The 10,848-nt window shown below is 62.7% G+C and overlaps 1 protein-coding gene across 1 annotated transcript in view; it reads right to left on the reverse strand.

Annotated features, from left to right (window-relative positions):
• Window positions 1-208: 208 nt before the first annotated feature.
• Window positions 209-10,848, reverse strand: part of Znf787 (zinc finger protein 787) — an 11,336-nt gene continuing 696 nt past the window's right edge. The window contains exons 2-3 of the mRNA XM_004648304.2: window positions 4,350-4,438; window positions 209-1,691 (exon numbers count right to left, since the gene is read on the reverse strand). Coding sequence (XP_004648361.1) covers window positions 616-1,691; window positions 4,350-4,428 — 1,155 coding nt within the window. The 5' untranslated portion in view covers window positions 4,429-4,438 and the 3' untranslated portion in view covers window positions 209-615. The remainder of the gene's footprint in view (window positions 1,692-4,349; window positions 4,439-10,848) is intronic.

Genomic DNA, 10,848 nt, shown 5'->3' on the forward strand with positions numbered 1-10,848 from the left:
CCTCTGGCCAGGACGCGGCAGCAAATGTGCTTTGCCTGGCATCTGGGGAAGGGCCCAACAGGTGGTAACGCTTCCAAGGCCTGGTTTGACTCCTGGCTCGCGTGCCCACTGCCCGTGTGTGAGCACCGAGTACGCACACTCAGGGCTGGCCAGTACCAACCTGGCTGCTGCCCTTCACCCCACCCCAGTGCAAGAAACACACACCAAGGACAACCAATAGTGCCATTTATTGTCACGCACCCTCGCCTACCACGCTCAGTCAGGGCCCCTGCCTGGAATGGAGGCCACTCTGGGAGAAAGCGCTAGTTCTGCTTCCCTCCCGGCACACCCCAAATCCAGGAGGGGAGGATGACTTGGGCCAGAAAATCGATAAGACGCGCAGGGAAGGAAAAAGAATGGAGGACAGGGTCAACAAGGTGGATATGATTAAAAGAAAATCTGGGAGGGGAAGGCCCCTTCCTCTTCCCTCGGTTCCGCCAGCCTCCAGCGAGGTGGTCTCCAGCTGTGGCAGGCAGGTGCCCTCGCCCACCGCAGCCCTGGGTCCGTCTCTCTAGTCTCCGGCCTCATCTGCTACACCAGCCCGAGGGTCCCCTCTGCCCCCGGGCACCCCCGGCCCTACCGGGCATCCCCAGTACGACACTCAGGGCAGCGGGGCGCACCGTCCTCGGCGTCCGCATCTGCGTCCTCGCCACCTGCGCCATAGAAGCTCTGTCCACAGCCGCCGCAGATCGTGGGGGCACCCACTGCGTGTACGCGCTTGTGCCTGCGCAGGGCTGCGCCCTGCACAAAGCCCTCACCACACTCCACGCAGATGTGCGCAGGCTCCTCGCCGCCTGCGGCGCCTGGGCCGTCGCCATGCTGCGCGCGCTGGTGCGCCAGCAGCCCCGCTGCGTGGCCAAAGCCCTTCCCACACTCCGCGCACAGGTAGGGCTTAGGCGCAGGCGCTCGGCGAGACCTTGGCGCCCCTGCAGCCCGGGCACCTCCACCACCCACGGCCACAGCCGCCGCGCCCGCGCCCTCGCCCGGGGCGCCCACCACGATGATGCCCTCGCCGTCGCCCACCGGGATGGCGATCTCGCCGTCTGCAGCCGCTGCCGCCTCAGGCGCCTGGGCTCGCCGCACGGAGGCTGCCAGCACGCGCGCCGCCACGCCGGGGCCCGCGAGCTCAGGGTGCAGCCGCAGGTGGCGGGCCAGACTCTTGGGCTGGCTGAAGCCGCGGCCACAGCGCGGGCATACAAAGGGCTTGAGGCCGCTGTGAGAGCGCCGGTGCTTGGCCAGGCTCTTGCTCTGCGTGAAGCTCCGGCCGCAGTCGGGGCAGGCGTAGGGCTTCTCGCCCGTGTGGATGCGCTGGTGCTGCATGAGGTTGGAGCTCCAGCTGAAGCGCTTGCCGCACTCGGAGCAGGCGTAGGGCTTCTCGCCCGTGTGGATGCGGCGGTGCTGCACCAGGTGAGAGCTCTGCGAGAAGGTCTTGCCGCAGTCGGTGCACGCGTTCGGCCGCTCGCCCGTGTGCGTGCGCTGGTGGCGCGTCAGCTTCGACCAGTGGCTAAAGCTCTTGCCACACTCATTGCAGATGTAGGGTGCTGGTGGGCGCGGCCGGGGTGGGGGCCCCGCAGGGGGCGCTGTTGGAGGCGGGGACAGCTTGGTGGGGGGCCAGCTGGGGACGTCATCCTCATCCATGATGAGGATGTCCACTGGAAAGCAAGGGAAAAGGGCAGGTCAGGGGCTTGGTGCAGGGCTGCCCAGGGCTCCGAGAGGCTCCCCACTGGCCGAGCTCCACAGCAGACCCATCTCTGACAGGCCCAGGAGGAGCACATCAAAGACAGGAAGGGGCTGCGCCCTCGCACCCTCTGCGCAGCGCAGCACACCGTGCAGGCAGGCGCGTGCTGATCGCCAAGCCTCTGCTGGGCGCGCCGGCTGCGGAGCGCAGTCCTGGCTTCAGGTCTGGGCACCACAGCAGGCCCTGGCCATCAGGGCACAGCCTCGGTCTGCAGCCTCCATCCCACATGCTCCCCACCCTGAAGGCTCTGTCTAGAGCAAGAATACCATCACACCGACCAGGTCTTCATTCCCTGCAGAGCTTCCCAGTACAAGTGCCCTGGGCCACCAGAGACAGGTGACACTGGGAGGACCACCGAGCATCCGCACATCAAACCCTTGTGAGGTGCCGCTGTGCACTGGTCGCTCTGGGGCGAAGCCCTGCACCCGGAGGCCCAGGGTGCAGGGTCAGCAAGCAGCCCAGCAGGGTGCCCACGTGCACTGCTCCAGCAGAGCGCCATCTGGGCAGGCTCCCAGGGGCACAGCTCCTGGTGGACTCGCCCTCCCACAACCCCACCCCAGGCTTGAGGACGCCACCCTTCAGGGTTACTGTTAAAGAGGACGGTGGGGAGGGGCACTGCGGCAGAGCTGGCTCCCTGTTGGCTCCCAGGAACCAAGCCAGCTGTGCCCGCACCACTCATCCCAGCGCCCTGGGAGGCTGCGACAAAAGCATCACAAGTTCAAGACTAGTTTGGCAACTTAGCTCAAAATTTAAAAGTACAAAAGCCCTGAGTTCAATCTCCAGTACCAAAGTAAGAAAGGAAACAAAAGTTGTAAGTCAGAAGCGCAGGACCTAGAGGCAGAGAGTGAACCACGAGCCATCAAGGGCGAGCTCTCCAGGCCCAGGAGGGCGCGAGGCCGAGCCTGCCTGCCGCATGGACAACCTGCACGGTTCACACTCCCCTCACTACAAACGTCTCCTCAACATTGTGGACAAAGTGAAGCACTGCACCCTGGGCTCCAGGAGCACCTGGCGGGCACGGGCCGCACCCATGAGGCCAGGGATGTGAAGGGGGGCCTGCCTGACCTCCCCATGTCCAGCCAGCAGTGCTTCCCCTGAGCAGACACAGGCAGGACGAGGCCCCAGACCCACGCTTCACACACGCTGGCCCTGCTGGGCTCAAACTCTCGATCCTCCTGCCTCGGCCTCCCACAGTGCTAGAACAGGAGCCCTGGGTGCTCTCGGAGTGTGCGTGATCCTGGAGGGTCTCCGTCCGGCCTGCTCTTCTGCTCCGAGCTTCTCCTCGCGCGTGAGGCCTTCCTCTGCCTGCCCTCAGCATTCCTTCCTGTCTGCTGGTTTCCGCTTCCTGTGACAACCACCTTCCGCATCACTTCAATTCCTCGTAAGGTGCAGTCTGTGCACCCCACTTCCGCCGGCCTCGCACACAGAGCTGACCCTTGCCCCCGGCTCTGGCTGTTCTTCTCTTTCCTGCTGTTTGCCCCTGGGCCCCACCTTGGTGTTTCCATGGCTTGCTTTGTGGAAAAGCTTCCTGCACTTCTGGGGCAGGGAGCCAGGCGCCCTGTCTGCGGCAGGACCTCCACTCTCCCCACGCCTGGGAAGGACCCTGCCCGGCCCAGAGCCCATGGGGTGCTGCAATGCAGTTCAGGACATGGGGATCAGGGAGATGGCAGAGCTCCTGGGTGATCCCAGGCCGGTGCTGCGTGGCAGGAGGCCACTGTCCTGTGAGGCCCCTCGGACCCTGGCTGGGATCGCGCCTCGGGCAGACACAGCCTGCTGTTTCTGTGGACATCCCAGAGCCCGGACACCATCAGCACCACTGCCGCTCCCACCAGGCCCTGCGGGCTACCAAGCGCCATGGAAGTGGGGCTGAGCAAGGCGGCGGCCTTGGGCTCCAACTCCACAGGTGGGGCTGCAGTGACACAGGGCGCCCAGAGTCCACCTCAGTGACAGTGCTGGCCTGGGCAATCAGGGTGCATGCTCTGGAAATACTGAAGCAAGACCAAAAGTACAAAAGTTCCAAGCTTCAAGAACGTTGGGAAACGGCCTTGGAGGCCAGCTGCCTGGCGTCAGGATGAGCCAGGGGCAGGAGTGTGGACAGTCACCGTGGTCTACGGGAGCAGATGTAGCATCCATGTCCCTGTATGGAGGCCCAGCAGCAAGATGAGGGTACCAGGCAGGTACTGTCACAAAAGCTGTGCCCCAGGCAAGGCCACCTGCCCAGGTAGCATACAGCAGCCTACTGCCTCGAGTGGCCTTCTTCTCCTTGGGCAGCACCACCTTGGAGGAGGGAGGGGGGCGACAGGGCTGCAGGCGTGGCCCGCAGCCCCCAGGTGGGTTTCACCAGTGAAGCAGTGCCTTGTTAACACAGCAGCCCAGGGGGACGTCACTGCCCCGAAATGAGTGCAAGTCTCGAGTTCCCACCTCACCACGTACCCAGTGCCTCCACGTGGACCCCTGGTGTCCTGGTCGAAAGCATGTTGGCTAGGGAGAACGGCAGGGTACTGTCCTGACTGGGGAGAGGGTGGGAGGCCCAGATAGAGGGCCCCAAGCAGGAGGGCGGTGGCCACCTCACCTGGGTTCTCGTGACTGGCCATTTGCTGGTCCTCGGAGTCCAGCGGCCCCGGAGACCAGGCCTCTTCCCGCAGCTCCATGTCTGGGTCCCTGCAGAAGAGGCCAAGACACAGGACAGGGGTCATGGGTCACAGATGGGACAGGACTAGAAAAGGCAACGCTGTGTGAAGCCCATTCTTGCAGCTGCTGAAGAACAGCAACAGTGTGGGGCGCAGCTTGGACGGGGCCCAGGGTGAGTGACCCCACGCCATGCCTGTGTCCTCTCAGGGACAGGAGGGCCTGAACGTGAGCTGCGGAGCCCAAGCACATTACCAGTCCCATGAGAAGCCTTTGCTCCATTCTCTGGGACAAGGCAGGCCTGGCACATGACCCAGCCTGCAAGGCCCTCCCTACAGGGGTACGGATGTCCAGACAGCCCTGCTGTTGGGGGCATGGGACTCAGGCACTGGGGACCAAGGTGGCTTTCTAGACTCCAGAGTCCCAGGTAGACTGGGCTGAGGGCCATAAAGCTGCCCACCTCCACAGCCCACAGACTCACAGCACCACCACGAGCTGGCCTCTGGGGCACCCTCTGGCCTAGCCAGTCCAGGCAAGTCAGCCCGCATCTCCCCCACCTGCTAGTTCCTGTTGCGCCCTGGGCACCCTCCATGGTGCTGCCCCATAGAGTGCAGCTCGGGATTAATCCTGACCCAGTGGCAACCCAAACACCCACAGGTCCCAGCAAGGTCCATCCCCAGAGGGGAGGGGGGAGGCCAACCAGGGACCTGCCCCAGAGGCGGAGGCTGGTACCCCACAGACTGGCTCTGCCTACCCACAGACCCTACCCGGGCACAGGTCAGGAGCTGGCACCGCAGGGCACCTCTTCTGTGGCCTTATCTACACAGCAGAGCAAGACATTCCCCCACACACACCCCCAAGCAACAAGACTGAGCCCATGGCTTTTGCACTGAGCTCCATCCGCAGCCCTTTCTTTTCTTTTATTTGGAAACAAGACCTTAGCTAAATTGCTAAACCAGGGCCAAGGAGATAGCTCAGTGGTCTAAGTGCCTGCCTGGCAAGCAGAAGGACCCACGTTCAATCCCCAGTACCACAAGCTATGCCAGCCCTGCACCGCGCCATGCCATGCCGGCCACTGAAACAAGGCATGGTGATGGTGCGTGCCTGTAATCCAGGCACTGGGGAGGCTGAGACAGAAGGATCATGGTGAGTCTAAGCTGCACAGTGAGACCCTGTAGCAAACAAATAAGTAAATCTTTAAAAATAAGTAAATTGCTAAACTGACCAGGCTGGGCCAGAACTTTTGGTCCTCCTGCCTCAGCCTGCTGCACTGGCTGGTAGGACCTAGAGACCCCGCTGGGAATGAGGCCCCGACCAGGAGCCGCCGAGGCGGCTGCCTGCACAAAGGCTCTGGAGGAAGGAAGCAGGCTGGCCAGCAAAGCCCGGCCACACAGCCACTGCCCCCCGCAGCCCAGGCCAGACTGTGCTGAGGGCCACCTTCCAGGACGCCTGCCATTCTCCAGTTAGAGTAAGATGCGCACACTCCTCTGCTAATCTGCCTCACGAGGACTCGCTTCTTAGGCCACCCAGACACACAGTCGTCAGATGACACCGAGTGTCCAAGCCAGCAACCCCGGGAGACACACGCGACACAGGAGCGCCAGGTGCCCCCAGGTCAGGCCTGGGCAGGAGGCAGACTGATGGCTGCCCCAGGCTGGGGTGGGGAGGAATGAGCTACCTAGCAGGCAGGGGTTTCTCAGGGGTGACGAAGATGTCTGGGCTGGACGGCGGCAATGGCTACGCAACTTCAAGGCTGGCTGCACTGAAACCCCTGCACAGGGCACTTCAAAAAAGCACGCTTTCGGATGCAAGTATCTTTAAAGGAAAGCGAACTTCTAAAATGTTACAATACCACACACATTTAAAATGCATGAGGTAAACACAGACGAGCCCATGCCAGGCACAGCCAGGGGCGAGGTTGGAGGGAGAGGTGTCTTCCGCCTTTGCTTCCTCTGCCAAGGGTGATAACGTTTGCACTGCAACAATCAGCCTGGCTCCCAAGCACAGGGGCTTCCTGGCCGGAGTCGCCCAGGCCTCAAGCTTGGCTTCCTGCGGCTGGGGCAGAGGGCAGCACACAGGCCTGCCCATCACCGGACGCTGGCCCGGGAGCGCAGCAGGGCGCGGGGAGTGCTGGCGGTCCGGGGCTGCCCAGTGGTCCACAGCCCCGCACGTCCGCTGCTGACCACCTGGCTCTGCAGACGGCTTGCTGACTCCCCACACAGGGAGATGCACTCGCCCATGGGCTGAGAGCGCCGCACGGGCCCTGCGGGGAGGATGGGGCCTCTAGGCTCACTGCTAAGCCGCGCCCGAGACCCTGACCCGGCGGTGACATGACACTGTGCACTGGGCCTCGCAGGACACTTCCGCCGCTCTCTGCGCAGCAGCACTGGGAACTGGAGCCTCTGACACCCACTGCCAGCCAGGACTGGCACCAGGAGGTGCCAGCTTAGTTGTGAGGATCAGGACAGACCCCGGTGGGGAGCAGTGGGGCTCCTGCGAGGCTGAGACTGCTGAGACTGCTCACCCACGTGACCCTCACAGCTACCGAGCCGCATGTCCCAGCCTGTGTTCCCTGCACCTACTCCCAGGCCTTCGTAGCAGGCGTAGGGTGGGCACCTCAGGGGGACCTCATGGCAGCCTCAGCGTGATCTGATCACCCAGGTGAGTCAGGGCCACCGGCTGCTCCAGCTGGAGCTGGTCCCGGCCACCCCGCTGACCTCCCCGCAGAGCCACCCAGAGGGGCCCTTGAGCAATCCAATTAGCACTCCCTCTCAGCTCTATTAAAACCGAGGCGAATTATTGTTATTATTGTTGTTATTAGAACCGCCCACCCCCTGGATACCTGCCCGCCAATTATCCCCTTTCTTCGGCTGCCAATCTCCCCTCCTCCCACCCTGCTCTCCAGGCAGCACTGGGGCTGGGTGCAGGCTGAGAAGCAGCACCAATCCCTGAGGCTCCTCGGGACCCTCCCTCCCACAGCCTGTGCCCCTGGCCACCTGTCGCTGACAGACACCTGACCCTTCCTGCTGCCAGATGCTGCTGCAACTCAGCTGCACCTCCCACAGCAGGACCAACACTGTCTCAGCACAAACCATGCAGGTCCAGCAGCCCACTGAGAGCTGGGCACGGGCCCTGAGTGCTGCTGCGCTCGACAGCATGCAGGCAGCCACGAGAAGAGCACACAGCCCAGGGGAGACACCACTGCTGGAGCACCCCGCCGGGCACCAGGCCCGCACAGCGGGGAAGGCGACACGCACCCGGGTGGGGAGGCACCCAGCGGCTGGGCCAGGACAGTCACAAGAGCCCCAAAGCGGGGGCGCCAAGTGTCAGTGTCAGCCGGCAGGAAGTCTGTCCAGTGAGTGCAGCCTTGAAAGGATCCACTGCAGAGGTCGAGCACCGAGCCCTAGTGTCAGATGCTGCCTCTAAGAAAGTCTAGAATAAAGCAATCCAGAGAAGGAAGCCACTGGCGGGCCCCAGAGCAGGACTCAGAGGCAGGGACAGCTCAGGCATCAGGCGGCGGCTGCTCTACCCTCTCTGGACTGCCCAGGCGCCCGACTAGATGACAAATCCTCCATCTCTTGCCACCCCTGAGCCCCATACCCCTCCTTCATCTCCTCTTCTCAAGGCTCCCTGGCTGCTGGGCTACACCCACACACAGACTTCAATCCAGCCTTGGGGAGAGGGTCTTGGGGACCCATCTGCAGGGCCCAGCCAGCACCGCCTGTCCTGCACACCTCCTGTGCTCTGCTCAGACATAGCTGGAAGCAGTGAGGGCTCTCTGGTCCCGTTGCAGGACAGGAGCAAGTGGCCAGTATCACCTCAGGTTGCTTGGCCAGGTTAGACAGACGCGCAAAGCTTGGTCTCAGCTGCAGCCACCACCCCTGCTCCATAAGACTTTGCCAACGTCACCCAGCTTCCTGGTGCCCGAAGTGGGGCAGATCCCTGATGGCAGGGGCCCCTGACCAGCAGCTGTCCCCACACCTGCAGAGCTGACTGCTCTTCTCAAACCAGAGGACCTGGGAACTGCCAAAACCAAACAAAAGCTTCCGGGAGGCCGCAGTGGACTCTGGATGGTTACAGGCACTGATCGGGATGTTGACAGAGGCGGCTGGGGGGGCACGAGAATGCTCTGTACCTTCCACTCCTCTGAGGCGCCTGCAACTGCTTATGAAAGCGATGTTTCAACAGCAAAAGGCCCGCCGCACAGGGCCAGCCCTGGTGCCCCGGGGAGTGCCCCTCCGCCTGCTCTCCCACCCCGCTGCAGGCCCTGATCCCAGGGCTCACTAAGCACATAAGCCCTGGCCTGATCCGCTAAGCCACCGGGCCCGACAGAAGGCAGTGGGCAGCCTCTCCAGCATGCACCTCAGGGGCAGTTAGGAAACCAGAGGAGCTTATGCTGAGGGCAGTGGGGACCCCTGCTTACAGCAGGTCCCGAGTGATGGCCCCAGCCCCTCAGGACAGACATGGCGAAGGAGCAGCCAGTGAATACCAGTACTGCCCTGCCTCGGAGCCGAGGAGGCCAAGATCCAGCCTGGGGTGGCCATGGTACTGTCACTGCACCCCAGAGCTGGAGCCACATCTCCCCACCTGCCTCTCTTCCCCCCACAGCTATGAAGTCCAGCTTGAGCCCCATGGCACCACCTGGGATCCCCTGCACTGCCCAGCACAGAGCGTACGCAGCAGCTTGGGAGCCCATGGCTCTGAGCGGTGGGCCCTGGGGCAGGACTTCACTGCAAGTCTCTTAGGTCCCCGGTGTCATCTACGGTAAGGCCAGGCCTCCCCCCTCACCACAGGAGGAAAGCCACTGGTGTGCAGTTCAAGGGGAAAAAGCAAAAAGCCAAGGCAGGAGCCACCAGGGAAGCTCGCAGGCCCCCAGGCCCTTGGGCACAGAACAGCTCATTCTACTCCACAAGGACAGGCGCTGACTCCTATGGCTCCACCCAGAGGGTACCCCTGCCCCTCCCCTGGAGCTGAAGTTCCCCAGACGGATAACTGGGGTCCTCAGGACAAGGTACCCCATGCATCTGGAGCCGAGAGACCCTAGCCAATTAGAGACTGACTGAGCAGCCTTCAGGACAGATCATGTCCTGGCCCCACCAAAGCCAAAGAATGGAGTCAATGGAGCAGGTGGCATTCCTGTCAGGGAACTCTAAGCTGTTAGTGTGGGGTGACCACCCCAGTCCTGGGGGCTCTTCGTGCTTAGAGGTGTGACCACCAGGCACAGCGCCAGTGCACATCAGACACAAGAAGGGTTTGAGGGACCTTTGAAGCAGTCCCCCAAAACGGTAGGCCCTATGTGTCCATCAATGACTACTAGACTCTTTGGTTGCGCACCCAGACACCCTCCCATAGGTCTTGGGGTCCTCTAGGCTGACTCCCTCCTCTTCAGCCAATACAGCCACCCCTCCCGCTCCTGGGGCACCCAGGTTACTGTGGCAGTCTCCCCAGCTCTCTGCCTGGTCTCCTGCTCAGCTCTGAGTTGCTCTGGGAAGGGGTAGAGTGACCTAGAAACCCTGCTCTCCCTCTCAGGCTGGCGCTGCACAGCACAGCAGCACCTTGGGCCACCTGTCTGCAGTCTCCAAGGACTGGGTTTGTCCAGGAATCCCGACCTTGTTCGCTGCTTCACTGGGCCGAGGAGGTAACAGCCTGGGAAACGGGAAGTGACACACGCAAGGTCACAGCACTGGAAGGCACCGCCTGGCTCCTGGGCCTTTCCAGGAATTTTGACTCCGCAAGAAAAGCACCAAGAGCCTTCCGCTGATGTTACTGCTTTTATTACCACCTGTTCCACCCAGTGGGAACACAGGGCAAGCCGCCTCGTCCAAGGCCACAGGTGCGGGGCGGGGGTGGGGGGCCAGTACTCCTAGGGACACACACCCTCGGACCCTGTCTGCCACTAACTCTGGCAGTCACAAGGGCCAGCTGTCTGATTCCTTCCACTCCACAACCCAGCTCAGGAGAGGAAGACAAGAAACAACTCAAGGAGGAATCTGATGTCGCTGTTCCCTGGGCCTACACAGACGGCAGGTGGTGTCAATTAGACCAAGAGGCTTAGGGTTTCAGGGTGAGCTCTGAGAGGTCAAGGCCAGCACGCCTGAGCTGAGGCCAGGCGATCTCAACTGCACCCTCCCTGTCCACCGCTGGACTCGAAACCCGGAATCCACACAGAAGCGACTCTACAGAGTGGTCCCTTCCTGAAGAGCCCTGGCCAGTTCCCTCAGAAGGGGCCCGCCTCCCACCCCACCCCACTGCATCCCGGGACCTGGTGTTCAGCACGACCCTGGCCCTGACATGGGCCTCGCCTACACTCGCTCGTCCTTCAGGGTCTGCAGCCTGACCCCGGCCTTCACCTCTGGAAACTGGGGTTCTTCCTGCATTTCTGCAGCCAGCTCGCTCGGGCTGGGGTGGAGGCGGCGTCCAGCTGGGGAGAGGCCCCAGCGCCG

The sequence above is a fragment of the Octodon degus genome, unplaced genomic scaffold (assembly GCF_000260255.1).
Source record: "Octodon degus isolate 3935 unplaced genomic scaffold, OctDeg1.0 scaffold00382, whole genome shotgun sequence".
Taxonomy (NCBI): domain Eukaryota; kingdom Metazoa; phylum Chordata; class Mammalia; order Rodentia; family Octodontidae; genus Octodon; species Octodon degus.